Raw genomic sequence first — 19,492 nt, forward strand, 5'->3', positions numbered from 1 at the left:
CATGGACCAAGAACAACACGGCACAAAGAAAATTCTGCAACCACTTCAATAACCCAGACTCTTTAATGCTTACGTCATTCATACTAAGATGAAATAAAGAAATTTCAGATTCAAATTTTGCCGTAAGGTATCTATGGAATATCTACTGCACTGACTTTTTTCAAATACAAGGAATAAAGGTTTTTGTTTGTTTGTTTGTTTTGTTTTTTTACCCCCATATAAGGGCATTGACAACATACCAAAATAAGTGCTTCACCAGAGTTTATTGTGCTTGCTTAAGATGCATGGGTGAGAAGTTGCTTATCTAGGAGACCTCAAAACAGCTGCATTACTGCAAGGAGTCACCTCATCATAAATGGTGACTTTATAGAATCAAATCTGAGTTATGGGGCATGCTTTCAGTTAACCTTCAACTTCTTGCCTATCTCCTAAGTATCTTAAGATACTTCCTATAGTGCCGGGTAGTGGTGGCACACGCCATTAATCCCAGCACTTGGGCGGCAGAGGCAAGTGGATCATTGTGAGTTTGAGGTTAGCCTGGTCTACAAAGTGAGTCTAGGACAGCGAAAGCCATACAGAGAAAGCCTGTCTTGAAAAAAAAAAAAAAAAAAAGAAAAGAAAAAAAAAAAAGATACTCCCTGTAGTATCTCCTAAGATCACTTGGAGCTGAAGTGTAGTATACAGTACCTAATGCCTGGAATGCCAAGTGAGAGTCTTGTGACCCTCCCATTCCTCCTGTTATAGAGTGCTACTGGCTCAGTGAAGGTTATCACAGACATAGCTATCAGGTTTGATTATTTTGTTGTCATGCCTACATGTCTAGTGTACTCTATACTTCAATATTGCGATGGAACACTTGTGTCATGCCCAGAGAAAAAAAGTCATACTACAATAGTATTCCAGCAAACTCTTTTTTTTTCCCTTCGGATCATAGTATAATATAACTAGAAATCAATAGCAAGAAAAAACCACAGAGAATGAGCAATCATGAAAACATCCATATGTGACACCGTATCATGTACAATGAATATACACAATGAAAATATTTTTAATTAATTAATTTTTAAAATCAGAGATTTGAATGATTTAAGTTGATGCACTTTAAGGTGTCAGTAAGACAAATGTAATACCAACTCAAAAGCAAAACACAGGAAAAAATAACGATAAGGGCCAAAGTCAATGAGACTAAGAGAATAAAACTAGAATCAATTAGAAAAGGAGATAAATGGTTCTCTAAAACCATTAGGAAGGTTGACAAACTCGGTGCCCTAAGAGAGAGAAGAACCTAGTTAATGAAATTCAAAATTTAAAAAGTGGAGCATAATAACAGGGACCAATGACATCCCCAGGGACATTAGAAAGTAGTTTACAAATGTATTCCAAAAATGCTGGCCACTGTGGCCCAAGAAATACTTTTCCAAGAAAAGAGTCTGTTCATACAGCTATGAAAATATTCATAAGTAGAATAAATTTATTCCTCCACGGATTCAGTGGGAGGTTAGTATTGTCAACACGTCTCATCTCCGTATTCAGAAGCTTATGTGTACAGTCAGACACTTGGAAACCCTTAAAAATTGTGCCTTTGGGGAAGAACAGAGGTAGAGAAGGACGGTTTTTGTTTTGTTTTGTTTTTTAAATCGAGTAAAGAGCAAACGAGAATTGGGATAGCAGGCGGTTATTGTGAAAGTCCTTACGTCTCAAAAACTATATGTCTTAGAACTGGACAGCTGGTCTGAAGATAATACCAGCTAAGGAGAGGGAGATAAATATGAGGTAGAGAATTCCGTTTCATGAAAATCACCATCTGTGAAGCCTCGGGCTAGTCACAAGTCACTTGCATACACTAGTGGCTGTGAAGGTTGAAAACTAAACAGCTAGGACAACTGGCAAGGATGCTGAGTTGTTTATTACTTAGAAAAGGCCATGTTGTTCCCACAGATTAGGGATATGTTTTCAGCTCAGTCTTTAATAATCAGATGAGAACAGTGGCATCAAAGGTATAGAAGACCTGTTCAATAAACACCATGTAGGGACCACCTACCACTTCAAGGAGAAAGGGAAGATGTGAGGGATAAAACAACAGACCACAAGCACTGTGAGAAGAAAATGACTCACAGTCTCATGCAGCCCTTCTCAGGGTTAGAATGCAATTGACTGGCAATGCTCAGAGATCACTAACTAAGGCCAAATGAAACTCTTAGCTAAGATTAGAACAAAGGCTGAATAAAGTGGGCAGGCCAGTGGATGAGCTATCTATAAGAAGTTCTTTGATCAGAGGCTCTATTTCCCTTCCCAGAGGAAGAAAACAGTTGTTTTATCAAAGCCTAGTGCAGACCCTACAAATGCACTTATGGCTCATTTTTATACACAAAGATACATTAAAATGTAAAAAAGCCACCCTCAGTCCCTTTTCCAACTGTGAATATGTATCTCTCAAATATATCCTATCACACTCTGACATTTTCCCTGGGAAGATCCACTTCCCTTTGATAATTTGGATTTCTTTCTAGGCACTAAACTATCCAGTCCAGGCTGACATCCTATCAAAGCTTCCCTCACCCAGCAGCCTTTGCTGTGAGTCCCTCCTTCTGCCCAGAGGGAACCTTCACCTATGGTTTCTTTTGGGCATCTTTTACAACACCCTACCTTGAAAAATGACAGGACAGTAACTATTTATAATAATTCGCCTTTATCAGAACATATTCCCAGCTGAGGGTACTCAGTAGTGAAAAAAAAGAGAAAATTATCTGAGGCAAAGAATAAAAAATTATGCAGAAAGAAAGGAGAACTGAGGAAGAGCCTAGGGTCCATGGAATTCTTGCTTTATACCAGATCTTGCACTGAAAACTAGGCTTCATCATTGTTTAACAGATGAGGATGAGGGCTGAGAGGTGTGAAATAGTTAATATTTGTAAACAGTCATTTCATTGGTTCATCTTATGTATGTGGGTCTCCTCTACCCTAACCAACAACATTGTCTGTGACTTAAACCTTGATATAAACACACACACACACACACACACACACACACACACACACACACACACACACACACACACACACACGTACTCAGTCACGTGATTGAGAAACTGAGAGCTATGGACACACTTCGCATCAGGCCTTCCTGACATGTCTTTTACAAAGGAGAAGAAATCATATGTAGTCGGGACAAATGAAGCAGATAGGCAAAAGTCAAAGAGCTTTCCTTGGCTTTGCTATGGGGTTTTCTGGCTCTATCTAGTACCAGGGCTCAGCTTCCTTCTTGCCTTTTTGTCCTATAAGTTACTTCTTGCTGTCCTCTTTAAGCCTAGGCTAGGCTACTTAGACTATTCTGCTCTTAACCAACTTGCCCTTCACCAACACAGCAGCTCAGGTTATAAAGCTTGTACAGACTCAGCTTCGCCACTTATGATTCTAATAACAGTTTTACTACCCAAGCAAGCACAGGCCTGGGATGTATGAACAAAGCAGGAGCAATGGGAACTGTGATCACCTAATACAGTCAGGACAGATCCAGTTCCCAGCTGCTGTTTCAGCTCTGCAGCCAAGAGATGACCTAGACAAACTGAAGAACGTCCGTTACACTTCTGAGACTCTCCATCAGAGGAGCCGAGAAAATAGAGACTTGGAAAGGAGAACTGGTAAGAGGCTACACAGCCCATGCAATCAATCCACACAACCTATGCAACCAATCCACATCTATCCTGTCCCAAAACACTCTTTCATCATGATGATATGTTGTTTCCAACCTATCCTAGGTATTTACCTCATCCACCCAAATAGGTTATGAGTTTCTTAAACTTAATGAGAAAGTTTTTGTTTACTGCAATATTTGATAGTAAATAGATATTAGACACTACCTTAGGTGAATTAAAATTAAAGTTATATACTTGTCCAAATAAAAGCAGATAATGGTATAATTTAGCCGTAACACAAACTTTTTGCCTTCATGGAAACTGACATTTCACTGGCCCACATCAGATGAGTGGGTGAAATGTCACATACTAAAGTAAAATGTTTGAGTTAATATTAAGAACTCTTTTCCAAATAGAAACAACTGTTGAATTGATGAATTATGGTAAGGGGGGAAAGCATAAGGATTTCAACTTCTTCATGAGGATATTTTTTCCCTATCTAAAAGAACTTTGGTTTAGTTTATGCTGATGCTCTGTCACTTTAAGTTACAGACTTCAGGACCCTTTTTCGACTCTTTCCAAGGCCTATGAACCTGTCAGACATGAGCAGAATATCATCTTTTTTTCCCACTGGACTGTATCATATGGGTAAACCTAAAGTTTACACATACTGGCAGAAGGACCTCAGAAACCAGCATACTTGCTAAAATGTGGCTATGAGAACTCTGCTCTACACTATACAAAAATGTCTTAGAGCCAATCTCACTAGCCTCTTTATATAATTTTAAAATGCATAATAATTAAAAAGAATATTCACAAAATTAAGCAAATTCATCAAAGAGGTATTGGAATTTCACTTTTGGTACAAGTGAAGTAACTAGAATTCTTTACCTTTCTAAGCAAGCACGAAGCCAGATAAATTCTGTGTGATACATTTCTTCATAGCTTGCTCAAAAGGAAGCCCTAAATTGTGCCTACTGGAAGGACAAAGGTGAATGAGGTGACCCCTGTGCTGCTCAGTCTTCTGCCTGAAGAGAACTTTTTAACTCCTTTCAAATTTTGGCTAAGTATCACAGTGTGTATAAGCGTATGGGCCCAGAGAAAAATCCATTGACGAGGACAGGGCAAAACAGTTCTTGGAACTCACAAAGTTTAGAAACAGGTTATATTGTTTACATGTGAGAGAAAAGAACTTGTCCCTTTGTTCAGAGTCCCAGACCAAATTACTTGAGCTCTGAGTTCACCAGAACAAAACTCAAAAGCAACTCTTGGGAGAGTTCTAATAATTCCAAAATGGGTCTGCCTAATTTTTGTCTCAGAAGAGGGAATCTGAAAACATGAGGAAATCCTAATTAATCTTACTAAACTTGACAATTATATAGCAACTCTAAAAAGGTCAATGAATAAATCCAACAGCAATGACACGGACAGCCAGGAATAGTATCATTTCTCTTTAGAAATCAGAAAAGATCTTTAAAGCTCCAAGGGGCTGTGAGCATCTCACATCCAGAGTTCTGCATCCCTCAAGCTTTCAAAACTTAAGCTATATGAAGACCTTCAATCATTCAAGGGTTGAGAAAGTCATCGCCAACAGATTTAACCATCTAAAACACCAGTGGGATTTATTCCAACAGAAAGAATACAATACCAGGTGCTAGTGAGATGGCTCATCTGACAAAGGCACTTGCTGCCCAAAAGTACAAACAGAATTTGATCTTGGAAAGCCACATAAAGTTGGAAGGTGAGAACTGAGTATACAAAGTATGTAGCATACACACACATCCACACACAAAATAATAAAACCTTTTTAAAAGAAAGAAAATAATACTAGATGAATGTTTGAATCTGAAGTTGAAGCAAAAACTCTGGACTCACTAATCATGTGCATAAATAGAGAAACTTTCTCAATTTTCAAAATATATTTAAAAAATAGTTGAATGTTACTGGTTGGAACTGCATCTCAGGTGTAAAGCACTTGCTGAGGGTTTGATCCAGCACCAGATAAGACAAGCAACAAATATATACACACACACACACACACACACACATTTTTGTGTAATTGATGGTTAAAGCAAAGATGACAGGTTATACAGTTTATAATATAATGCAAGTGTATGTAAAGATAATGATAACAAGATGCAAGAGGGGACATACAGCATAGTATCTTTCTTAAAGTATATATAAAATGCTCTGCTAATATTTGAAGACAGACTCTTACAAATAGATTTTTTTTTTGTAAACCTACTAAAATGGAAAAATGACGGAGTTACAGATAATATATCAACTATAGAGATTGAATGTAATAAAAGAATTACTTAATCTAAATGAAGATAAGAAAATGAAGGGCAAAGAACAGATGAGGGTAAAAGAAGAAAAAGAGCAAAAGCATATTAAACATATTAGCCATTAGTAAAATGCAAATTAAAGCCATAGTGAGGCTCCACCACACATGTTCTCAAAAGCCTAAAATTAGATCCATTCACAATACCAACTTTTGGTGAGCATGTGGGTCAACAAGACCTCACACACTACTGGTAGAAGTATAAAACAAATGACACAACCACCATGGAAAGCAATTCTACAATGACTTAAGAAGTTACTGAAGCAAAGTCACAAATCCAGCTCTTTTATCTACAGACTCACTCAGAGTTCCATTCAAATGTCCACAGAGATTTATTCACCCCTAGACTGAAAATAACTCTAATACTCATCAACCGGTAAATGGATGAATTGAGCGTGAAATACAAGGTAGGGCGTGCTTAGCCATACAAGCAACAAGTGATTAATGTGTCTCATAGCACAGGGGTTTCTCAAGCATTATCCTGCAAACGAAAGCTAGGCCTGGCCCTGTGGTGGATATAAACATGTTTTTGTTCTGATTCCAAGTGTGAGACGGAAAACAGACTTGTGAGAGAACAGGTGATTTTTTGTTTGTTTGTTTGTTTTGTTTTCGAGACAGGGTTTCTCTGTGTAGCCTTGGCTGTCCTGGACTCAATTTGTAGACCAGGCTGGTCTACAGTGATCTCACAGTGATCTGCCTGCCTCTGCCTCCCAAGTGCTGGGATGAAAGAAGTGCACCACCACGCCCAGCGAGAACAGGTTATGTTTATCCACTAGAAAAAGAACCTCCTCTTGCAAGGGCTTGATCTTTGCCAGCTGAAAAGCATCCTAGTATATGGACTCTCTGAGGGTGTGTGTGTGTGTGTGTGTGTGTGTGTGTGTGTGTGTGTGTTCATCACTCCACTTTGAGATGCTTCAAGAAAGAACCACTCCAGAGAATGTTTCAAGGTTCTAGGTTCTGGCTGCTGCTCCAGATGTTTAACAGGTCTGCCGAGACCCTGCCAACTACGCCAGTGGTTACTTCCAGGAACTGAGTCAAAAAAAGGTCTATTTTTCCTGTTCCCATTAACTTCTTTTCTCTCCTATCTAGGATAAGTGAGTTAAAAGTGAGGTAGAAACATTAAAGAACCCCAAATAAAGTAGGCTTGAAAAAGTGTGACTCCTACATGGTCTAGCACACCTATTGTGGCCATGCTTTCACAGAATACGGGCTGATCTAAACTCGTTTGACTTTACCTTTTTTTTGTTTTGTTTTTCAAGATACGGTTTCTCTTTGCATTCTTGGCTGTCCTGGACTTGCTTTTTAGGCCAGGCTGGCCTCGTACTCACAGAGATTCACCGGCCTCTGCCTTCCTGAGGGCAGGGATTACAGGCATGTGTTACCACACCAGCAGACTTTACTTTTTAAAAGCATGCATTTATTAGATATAAGTTACAAACCAATAAAGGTGATTTAAATGCTTTTTAAAGAGATTCCATATGCAAAAACAGTGTTTACTGTTTCTCTTTATAAAAAATTGTAGGAAACACAAACTAATCAATAATGAGAAAAAGCAGCCAATAATTCTTTGAGTGTAGGAGTAGAGTGTATTCAGGGAAGTTGTGCTGTTGTTTGTAGGTTTGTGTTGAAAAAGACATGAAATGTCTTAGAACAGTGGAAATCTTCATTATGGTTGTGATTATAATGCATAAACATGTATCAAGACTTTCAATCTGTATGTTTTGAATTCATAAAGTTTGTTGGGTATAAAGTTTCTTCATAAAGGAGGAAAGAAATACAAAGATGCAATGGTTTTATCAGTTAAAGGGACACTATACTTTAACCATCCAGCTCAAGAATGCTTGACTCAAAGCAACCTTACAAACACAGGCTACCTTAGAAGCAAACACACCGTGACACTAATTGTCAAAGATTCTTTTAGTTTGTTACATGTTGCGACTTTGTTCTAGCAGTTGCTTGGCACTTTAATCTGTGAGTTCTTCATGATTTTGTCACATCACATTCTTCCTGGAGCATTGTCTTAGTTATTTTTCTATTACTGGAGGGTTTAGAGTTTCAGAGAGTGAGTGCATGACCATCAGAGCAGGGAGCATGGTAGTAGGCAGGCAGACAGGCATGACCCTAGAGCAATAGCTGAGAGCTTACATCTGATCTGTCAATGAGAGACAGACAGACAGACAGACAGACAGACAGACAGACAGGGACAGAGACACAAAGAGAGAGCTAATTGAGGATGTTGTGGCCTATGAAACCTCAAAGACAACCTCTAGTGACACCCCTTCTTCAACAAGGCCACACCTCCTAATCCTTCCCAAACAGTTGCAACCACTGGGGACCAAACATTCAAACATAGAACCCTATGGAGGGTATTCTCATTCAAGCCACCAAATACATATAACAAGACCCAATGACTTATTTGTCAAATCAAGTAATAAATGGTCAAATGGATTAATTAATGGAGTGACTTTCTGTGAGAACTTATAAAACCATACTATGCATATACAGACAACCGACATCTCTTGTAGAAATTGTGGTCTATTTGCCTTTAGACACAGGACATCATCTGAGTACCAGAAATTCATAATTTTGACTAATTTGTTCAAGCAGAAAAGAGCCCTATCTTTTCATGGTTAAGAAACCTCTCTTATGCCAATGAACATTATGCCAACATAGCAGTGACTGAACCCTTTGTTAGCATATCATTTTGGATTTACAAGTGCTTTCATGAGCCGGGTCTCATGGTCTCATTTGTGAACATCATTTAACTACTAGCCATCTTTTATCTTTAGGACTTATTGATGCAGTTGATGAGGATTTTCTTTTCTATTTTTTTTTTTGTTGTTGTTTGTTTTTTGTTTTTGTTTTTCATGACAGGGTTTCTCTGTGTATCCTAGCTGTCCTGGACTCCCTTTGTAAACCAGGCTAGCTTCGAATTCATAGTGATCTGCCTGCCTCTGCTTCTCAAGTGCTGGGATTAAAGGCGTGCACCATCACACAGGGCTTGGTGATGATTTTCTATACACCTTTTCTCATTAGCATTCTGTCAATCTGTTCCAAATGTTACGAGAAGGAGTGACCATATTTTACATGATAGTCCAGAATAGTCACTCTTTTTGAAAAACAAACAAACAAACAAAACAACAATAACAACAACAAAAAACCCAAAACCTCCTGTCTGTGTTGCAGATTTCTCTGATGCATCCTGGAGATTTTCACTGATCACCTACCTTCCTTCAGCTCCTACCTTCTGAGCTTTTCTCTCTAAATGATCTGCTCTCAACTGTATTTTCCATCTTTTCTGCTCCCCAAATAAGCCACCCACTGTCTCTCTGCTGATCTACCACTCAATGATGAGGTCACCCAAGGTTCCATGTTTTGTCCTGTTCTCTTGTCATTTTATGTCCTGCTCTTAGCAGCCAGGAGGACTGGAGTATGACTCAGTGGCAGGGTGCCTGCCTAATATGTCCAAGGCTCTAGGCTCAACCCATAATATTTTTTTTTAATGTTAAAGTAAGCTACATAACTATAATAACTTCACAATCAATGATAATACTAAAATCACTCTTTCCAACACAACCTCACTCCAATACTCACTTCTCCACTGGTTATTAACAAATGTCCTACAGAAAACAGGTCATGTTCCCACTAGCCCTTCCTTTTCTGCTGTGCTTTAATTTTGTTTATTGCAATTTAATTCTACTCAATTGACTTAAAAATCATTCATGAGCCCTTCCTCTCTCATCTAACTGAATCTCTGTTCTACCTGATCACTTGCTGTTGAAGTGTCAGTCACATAGCAACAAGAACCTCCAGGGTTTAAGGACCTCTGCCACACCCATATTTGGATGGACCACCACATGATGGTGTGTAGCATGGGGCATGTTAGGGTGCTACCCCTAGTGAAGAGGCTGAATATTACCTTTGTGTTGTTAACTTGTCCATGGAGTGGAACATGAGAGGGTCCTAGGCAGACAGAGTTGCCTCTCTTTGTCTCTTCATTGACTGCCCAAAGGCACAGGTGCATTTCCACATCTTGAGCCATGCACTTGTAACTGATGTGCTATATTCCTTCACAGCATTTTTGCAAGTCGTAAAATGTAATAAGTAATTGCTTGTCATTGGTTTACATCTATACACCGTGGTAAAAGACTATAAATAAAGCCTGTTACATCTAGGGCATGTTACAAGCACTCAAAGACGATTATCACTCTGACAGTCGGTCAACCCAAAGAGGCAAAGCTATCATCCTTTCTTTGAATAGCCTAACTGAAGTTTATGGAACTTCTTTCATTTGCTTATTAAATTAGGTTGCATCTACTTCACTTATTCATTCTGCTTTTAATTGACATGTAATAATTATATATGCTATATATTCTTGGGATCCAAAGTAATGCTTATATTGTGTCTATGTTACTAAATGTAAACCCAACATATTAATCACAGAAAACATCTGGAAGATATCCAAATGCTTATGCTGATCTTTCTGTGGTGGGATTCTGTCTTTTTAACCAAAGTACTTTAAAACATTTTTTCATAAATGTTGTATATTTTATACAACAACATAGTATATTTTAAATAAGTTATTAAACTTTAAAATATATTTCTATGTAGAAAAATAAGTAAATGAAATGTAATATCACTAACAGTAAGCAAGAGCAACTCACTCTAACATTGTGGAAGTAACTCAATGGTAGAGCCTGGCAGGTATGAGGGTCTTGGTTTGATACCAGCACCACATGTGAGTAAAAAGCTTATTAATTCTAGCACTACTTGTTAATGAAATGACCCAGATATCCCAAGAATCTCCATTGTAAGGATTTGAAAAGATTCTTGGGGATCTGAGTTAAAACAAAACAAAACAAAACAAAACCCAAAGTCCTCCAGGGCCATAACAAACTAGGAAACCCCAGAACTCTGAGAACCCCAGCTTACAAAATCTTTCCTAAGATTTGAATCTTGTCCTTATTACTGAAAAATCAACTCCATACTGCTAAAAGTTAATGCATGATTTTGTGACATTTTCAAAAGATTCTTAGGATAATTTTGGCAATCTCTCTCTCTCTCTCTCTCTCTCTCTCTCTCTCTCTCTCTCTCTCTCTCTCTCTCTCTCTGTGTGTGTGTGTGTGTGTGTGTGTGTGTGTGTGTGTGTGTGTGTGCGCGCACGTGTGTGTGTGTGTGTATGTGTCTTCTTTTCTGAAAGAAAGAACTTCTTCAATACTGATGTGCCTATGATCCTCCAGATGTTGGTTGGAAGTTAATAAAATGGTTAAGCATATTAAATAAGATACCATTGCTCAGATCCTGGAGATACAAGCCTGAGGCTGGATGGCTTTCATAGATTATCTCTACATGTGGTCTCAGCCTTCACCTTCCTTCTAAGGTTAAATGAATCAGCTAATAACAAGACTATCTAAATTATTAGAAAAACAAATATACTAGGTTTTTGCCATTTCAAAAGTCTACCAGTTTGTCTTAGAGAGAGTCTAAATTTTGCTGGAAACAGATCCAAATGAGAGCTGGTCAAAGACTCCAAAATAGAGATGGGACACATCATCCAGTGTCCACGGGTATTGCGAAGGTACTCCACGGCCAGAGGCAACTTCTCATAGCCATTCATACCCCACCCCCCATGTGTGATTTCACATCTCTTAGCTTCCTCTGTCTTAGCCTGTTTTCTTTTTTTAGCTGCATTTAATTCAGGACGTTAGTGTGTACATCTAAGCAGCATAGGTATTTCAGAAGAAGCCCCATGCTGGCCTGACCAGAGGTCTCTGTGAGCTGCTGCACCAGAATCTCCAAGCACATTGCTTCCCCGCTGTCTTTCTTAACATAAGCGTTAAATGTGATCACTTACTAGTAGAGAAACTGGGCAACCATACAGGAAAAGGCACTGAAGAACTGTTAAAAAAAAAAATCTTCCAAAGTTTTCCAGACACAAAGAAATTCACCCACTTTCTAGCAGAAGAAAAGCCCCTCAAGAGGAGATAAAAATGCTGAAACAAAATTAGGAAGAGAACCTCTCCTTCTAAGAAATGCACAGAATTCCACAAACCGATGGTTATTTTGAAATACCTTTTTTGGGAGGCATCCTGGAGGTGTCTTGTCAGAGTGATTCGGTGGGGGAATTCCAAGCTGAAGGGACAAACCCTGCAGGTCTTGATGTCCTACCTCCACACACTGCCTGCTACCTGCCAGTGAGGCTCCCTGGTGCCATTTCACAGTCTGAAATGTAAGAAGGTACTAATTTCCTCACGATTAAAATTTCATGGCTGTTTAGTTTACCATTTAAGGATGGAGTACTCAGGTCAAAAGGGGCCCATTTATGCCTCACACTCAAATTAAAATTGGTGTGGTCCTCTATGCATATCCAGCCTAAATATGTCTTCTGTTATGTCTGGACTTTCCTGTCTCCCTTATAAAGCCCTCCATTCAAGGCTTTATTCTAATTACATATAGGGAGGGCAGTGTCAGTTCACTCTTAGAAACGTGAGAAACACTAGCCACTAGGCATCCTTGGTAAATTAAATGAGTAAGTAACGAAGCTATGCCCACACCTGGACTCCAGGTCAAAGCTGTGAAGCTAAAAGCACTCAATTTAGCAATTATCTTCAATGTGGGAGCACAACATGACCCATTGCATCCCCTTTCTCAACATTTTTGAAACTAAAACCTCCCCTAAAAGAATATTGTTCTTTTGGAGGGGGGCAGGGGCCAAGAGTGTACAGCTTTTTGCTCTCTTTATTAAGAATTGTCCTAAGGAGAAAGCCAACTACATTTTAGAATGATAAGAAGGGTTTCCATCTTTGAGAAGAAAGAGACAAAAAGTGCTGCAGTGTAATGTGCATAAGAAACCAGGTTTTAAGCCTGAGGACTCTGGCATTCTCTGGTTACTTTGGTGATAGCAGGCCTGGCACACTGACCTTGGCAAGAGGAAACGATGTTTTGAAATGGATCCTGTTGGCACATGTACACCAGAGCAGCCTTTCGGTTTGCAAATCGATTCTGCTCACACATGATGCTTCTGGAATTTATAGATTCATGTGTAGACTTTAGCCTATGCACGCTCCAAATGACAGCTTAAAATCAAATTCTGTTTTATAAAATAGCTTCTAGATCTTTCCTGTGCTAGGCACTGATCTTAGCTAGGATTGTTAGGCAGCTAACAGGATACTTATCTTTAGAGACATCCAGGGTAGTTCTAAAAAGGATGAGGCTCTGTTGCAGATTATTCAATCTATGATCATAATGTACAATTTGACCTGACCCATATTAATAAAAGTATAAATTCAAAATTACTCTAAAAACTAGTCTAACAAAAACTAATGAGTTGTATGAATAAGTTAACAAAACATGTGCTACAAGCTTTGGACCTACAAAATTACAATCGTTTTTTTTAAAAAAGTGTAGTAACGATAATGGAAAAAAGTCCTGAAGCTAATTAAACTACATTAAGCCAAAATAAAATAGATGTTGCCATTATCATCTCACTGCTGGCCACATGTATTAGCACGAGCAATAACGTCTCTCAACGTAGGGAAGATGAGCCCTGCAACAGGAGAAAATAGAAGAAGGTGATTGGAACAGATGCTTTCTAGATAAGGGTTTAATGTGACCTCAAACCCATCAGGGGCTCAATCATAGGTGATATTGTATAGAGACTTGCAGCCAGTACACAGGAGGAAGGAACCCAAACTCAGTCTTAGGTAACAGAAATCATGACAGCTACAAAACCAGGCTTGAGTTTTTATCTTTTTGATAGGTTAAGTCAATGTTTGCTGATGCCAAAAATTAATGAATGGCAATAAACAGGATCTCTCATACATTGTGCATGGTGAATGCGCATGTGCCCAACTTCTCCAGAAACAGATCCATCAGCATCCTTTCATGCTGGACATTCACTACGCCATGAAGGATGTACATATAAAGTTCTCCCACATGGACACAGGATCTTGTATCTATAAGCTGACAATTTAAGAACATTAAACCAAGCAGAATGTTACTTACCTATAAAATAAACAAACTGAAAAAACTAATTCAAAAATTCTACGTATTAAATATTGATTACTTAGAAGGGAAAATACTGCAAGGCAAAAAAAAAAAAAAAAAAAAAAAAAGACAACAGTTAGAGACACACTCCTTGACTTCAAGACTTTACCAGACAACCGTAGTAAACACCACAGTGGAGTATTCACTGGCTTTAAGATGTGCAATAAACAAAGCTTGGAGACACTGGAGTTCAGAAGTGTACCTACATGCATGAAGTCAAGTGGTGTCCAACAAACAGTGACACACAATGTAGTAGAGAAATGATACTCTTTTTGAGGAAAATCTCTTATTTGTTGAGTGCTTGCCTAGCATGTTTGAATTCCTGGAGTCAATTTCTAGAATCACCAAAAAAGTAAATAAGATAAAACAGAATTCTATGTGCACTTCATACTCTGTGAGAATAATGCAATGGTACTCGGCTGAGAGTGAACTCCAAAGAACTGTTGACAATGGCAATTCCATGACACTTTTTTTTTTTTTTTATGTAAACAGCCTTTGGTGTTTTATTGTTTTAGGCGACTGAGGCCATTACTGGCTGAGTTGCTCAGCCATTCGATAGCCAGTTGCCACACCTTCCCCTTATGGAATACAATCAAGCTTTGACTATGTCATAAATAGATGCTCCAAGGAAACTCTATGTTACTTGCAGAAAACTGTTGCACCTGAAGCCATGACTTCTGCTTCACGACATGTTGCTCTGGACACAACTGCTCCAGACAGCTTGCCTCAGTCTCCACATCACCTATGATAAGCCCCAGTCACCTCTAGATTAACCTGCCTATTTTCCAGGTATTATTGCTGAGGATGGGAGTGGTAAGTCCTTCCTCTAGTGACTCAGCAAAAACTCATGATAGGTACAAATTTAAAATTTATGATTGGTACACAGCTGAGGCTTGTGAGTGGTGTAAATAGAAGCCAAGTATGTTGTGTCCTTTTTTGGTTTGGTTTGGTTTTGGATTTTCGAGACAGTGTTTCTCTGTGTAGCCTTGCCTGTCCTAGACTCACTTTGTTGACCAGGCTGGCCTCGAACTTGCATCGATCTGCCTGCCTCTGCCTCCCAAGTACTGGGATTAAACACAAGCACCACCACGCCCAGCCTCTCTACAGTGTAATCTTATAGAGCCATTTTTCTCAATTGGGGTTTCCTCCTCTCAGATGTTTCCAGCTTGTGTCAAGTTAACATAAAAGTATGTAGCTCATATATTCAAGGCAGAGATTGGTGGACTCAGATGCTGTTGGTGAGTCCAGGAAAATTTCATTCTGTGTACTATGGCCCAACACTGTTTAGTAATTCCCAATAAAGGCTTCTCCTGAATGCTCTCTTAATACTGTGGTCTCTATTATGGATAAAGGGCTTATCTAGAAATACTACAAGCAGACAAAACAGGCAAGCCCCAATACACCTGACAACAGCATCAATTGGGCAGAAGGACAGCTATTTTATCAGCTCCTGGAACTCTCAGGGCTTTAAGCCCTTAGTTCAGTCAACAGCTAGCAGGTAGCAGAAGAATTCCAACAGTATAGGAGCAGACATGGTGTGGAAGGCTGCCACAGCCGAAGCAAGCTGAGAAATCCGAAGGCAAAAGGGCAAAAAGAGCCAAGGCTTGAAGTATTATGAGCCACAGCTTCTGGAAGGCACCAAGGGTTAAAGCTGAGAGTCCTGTCCCCAATGCTGATCAGACATCAGACTGTCCCACCTGCTCCAACATCCCACAGCCTTATTCATTCCACATTTAAAATCCTTCCCTGATGGATCTGGTCTCTAGTTACCATAGTTTCTTATACTATGCCATTGTTCAGGGCCCCATCTGCATTTGGATCACAGCCCACCGCCCCCCCCCCCCCCCCACATACACATACACATTTTTTTTCTATTAAATCCAAGGGATACCCTTCTACCACATTCTAACTCTTTAATTCTTCCCTGAGTTCCATGTTCTTGAATCCCAAGAAGGGCTTTTCAGCATAGCCTCTTTTCCTGTTGGCATCCAAGCCATAAAAAATGGCAAGCCCACGTAGCTATGTCACCTCTTGTTTATCTAATTTATTTTATGAATCAGAGAGAGGACGCTATCCACTCTCCCTTTCTTATTGCACACTAATAAGTTCTATACAAACAAGTTCCTGTTTCAAATGCATTTCCTACTGTGCGCAGTCGCAACCGGGCAACCGTCCATAGTGCTTGCTGACAATCTTGAACTTGCCTGCTACTCTCAAAGACTGAAACTCTTTCTCTAAACACTCACAAGGTGGACCCCTCTTATCAACCATGCATGCAACATAGATGAAGACTGCCAAATAGGAATCCCCCTCCTCCTCTCCCTATGAACAGAGGCACTCCATTTCTCAATGGCGCAGCCTTAGTTGTCTGTCCCACTATCCATACCAACAGCTATGCAGCTATTGCCTTAGTAAAAAGGTATACTACCACATACTCATAAGCTAGGACAGCTATAACAGAATTCCTTCCATGGATGCTCTACCTTCCGGCTGCTCACCCTCAATAGTGTGCCATGATACACAGAGCGGGGACTAGACAATCACTCCTCCCTCACTTGTTTACTTCTTTCAAGTCCTTGGTTTGGGTACCAGGTCTTATGTGGTAGACTTTTCCTGGGGAGACATAACACATTTCTATTCACCCATGAGAAGGAACCCATGGCATACACAAATAGTGATTACAGTAATGTTTCACCTGATGAGTTGATGAGGTTTTACTGGGGTTTCTAACAGGAGGATGGGGCATGGATCACTTACAAGAAGTAAGGGTGATTCTAAAGGATCATTTGTATCACTGGAAAGCCCACACCAACACGAATGATATCCCTTGAAAGCTTAAGCCCTGGAGCTCTCTACACAGTTTGGAGACAGCTCCATAGTCCAAATATTCTGTTCTCTGCAGCTCTGCCAGTCAGTCTCTTCCCTAGGATTTGTTTATCCCTGTTTCTTTTGCTGAGGATGGACCATCAATAATCTTTCAATCCCCTGTTCTCCTAGACATGGAACCTTGTGTTTACCAGAGGCTCAAGAGTATCACCCTCCTCCTGGAGAGGTGTTTCAAATTGGAAGAAATATAATTCAGAGGGAAACACTGTTTACCTCCTTCCAGCCAGCCTTCTACCACTGCATAACTCAACTTGGCAGCAAAAAAGGGTTATTTTGGCTCACGGTCTTGAGGTTTCATTTGTAGTTTGTCTATTATGTAATTTGTCTAAGATACCACAGTATCCCATCCATGCCCTGTCAACACAGGTCAGTTGAATGAATGGGCAGCCATTTCTATTTGACTCCACATTTAAAAATTACTGGTAATATATGTCCACCTCACTCACTGAAGTTAAAAGCAAAATGCAGTTAAGGTGTAGTCAGGCACCTTTAAAGGAAAAGAATATGGAACTTCAGGTGGCATTCCTTTTACAGAAGGACCAGGCAGCCATTTCTACTAAAATTGACATTCATGGTAGCCATTCCTCATGAGAATGTGGAACAAGTGCAACAAAGCAGAGAACACTGTGGGATGAGTAACTGAGAACAAGTGTTACTGGGCATAAGGCATCCATGGTGTAGAGAGAATGCTGTGCCTCACAGAATGGCTGGAAGAGACCCAGAGAAGATCTGGACACTGCACATTTTCACCTCACTGTTTTATTTTCCAGAAGCCGCATTCGCTTTTAGAGAATGCCCCTCCCCATCGCACAATGCTAGAATAAAAATTTAAAGCAGCTTTAGGAAGGAAATTTATGGCTAGAAATTCCTACACAGTAAAATCATGGGTACCTAAAGCAACCTAACAATGGTACTTCAAGGTCATAGAAAACCAGAACGACCCAAACCAACAAAGGCAGTGGGTGACAAGAGCTGGACTAAGTGCCCACTAAAAAGACAAAACAAAAAACAAAGAAACTGCTGATTTGAAAGGATAAATTAAACTGATAAATTCTTATCCAAATTAATCAAGAGAAGATGCAAATGAAAGTAAAAAGCAGGAGGAGGTGTTTCAATAGACACAACTAAAATGAAAGGATTACAAGAGACCTCAGTATATAGCCGTGACTGACCTGGAACGTGCTATGTAGACCAGGCTGGCCTGGACATCATGGAGATCCACCTACCTCCACCTACTGAGTGCGGGGCTTGAAGGCGTGCACCATCACTCTCAGGTGAATCCTTTGAAAACTTATCCTCCAGAGAGTCGATAATCTGAAAGAAACGGATAGATTTCTAGACTCACTTAACCAACACTAAAATTGAAATAAGATGCTGTAAAACACTTAAGGAGATCAATATAAGGAACAATATAGAAGTAGTAATAAAACATCTTCCAACAAAGAATATCCAAGAATCAACAGATTAGCTGATGAAGTGTACCAGCTGTTAAAGAAGAGAAAAGTAAAAATAAAGAATACAATGCTCCTAGAACTATTCCATCATATAGACAGGGAAGGACAAATCTAAACTTATTTTACAAGGCCAGTATTTACTCAATATCAAAACCATATAAAGACAACAAAAATGGAAAAGTGTAAGATAATATCCTTTAATTTTTTCCACAGGAAAATCCTGAATAAGAATACTTAATACTTCAAATCTCCCCAACACATTTCAACAATGATGCTTAAAGAATGGGTTCATATTTGAAAAATATGTCATTAAAAGCCTTATAAACATGAAACGTGTCCTCTCTACAACACAAAGGTACAAGGAGATGTAGAGTAGAATAGGCCAGTTTCTCTAACAGGGCATATGGCCAAGAGAAGGACTGAAGGCAGACCTCTGAATTCTATTTTAAAGACAACACCTTCTATCTTGACTGTAAGAGCCCAAGGGCATGTCTCCTCCTTGTTACTTCTTCTTCTTCTTCTTCTTCTTCTTCTTCTTCTTCTTCTTCTTCTTCTTCTTCTTCTTCTTCTTTTTCTTTTTGAAATGTTATACAATTTATTACTGGACAAACCACACCCTCACTTTAGACATAGCCAAGAGTCCAGGTTAAAAATGCTGAACTCCATCTGGTAGGATCGAACAATGACCATGATTCAGTATAAAGCTTCAGTCTTGCTAGTCCTTACCGTCCTTACAGCCTCGGTCCTTACAGTGCCAGTTTTGTTCTCCTCCAGTGTCTTCTCTTGGAGTTGTACCTGATCTTGTTATGAGTTTTCATCCGAATCCATTGAGTAATAGGACAGTTTTGCTTTTGTTTCTTGGCCAGGAACCACTTGATTCTGAAAGTCTTGTGAGAAGACATGACAAGAAGCCAAATCGGATGCACAGCGCACCCGATGGTGGAGGAAAAAAGCACCTCCTTGCTTCTTAATAGTGTTGCTTAGGGTTGGAGTTTTAACATGGATTTGAGGGGTGTGCATTCACACCTGAAATGCAGAGTTAGAGCTGGCTTACCCCAGACATGTACTGCTTGAGAGGAGTCCTTCAAATTCAGCTGAAGAGTAGCTTGATGGGGAGGCCTGGCGGCACT

At 39.5% G+C, this 19,492-nt stretch overlaps 1 protein-coding gene across 1 annotated transcript; it reads right to left on the bottom strand.

Moving 5' to 3' along the window:
• Positions 1 to 19,108: 19,108 nt before the first annotated feature.
• LOC127189427 (60S ribosomal protein L39-like) lies at positions 19,109 to 19,264 on the bottom strand. Its single transcript, XM_051146240.1, has one exon. It carries the CDS (start codon positions 19,262 to 19,264, stop codon positions 19,109 to 19,111), a length of 156 nt encoding a protein of 51 aa, XP_051002197.1.
• Positions 19,265 to 19,492: the final 228 nt, after the last annotated feature.

Source organism: Acomys russatus, chromosome 5 (genome assembly GCF_903995435.1).
Source record: "Acomys russatus chromosome 5, mAcoRus1.1, whole genome shotgun sequence".
Lineage (NCBI taxonomy): Eukaryota > Metazoa > Chordata > Mammalia > Rodentia > Muridae > Acomys > Acomys russatus.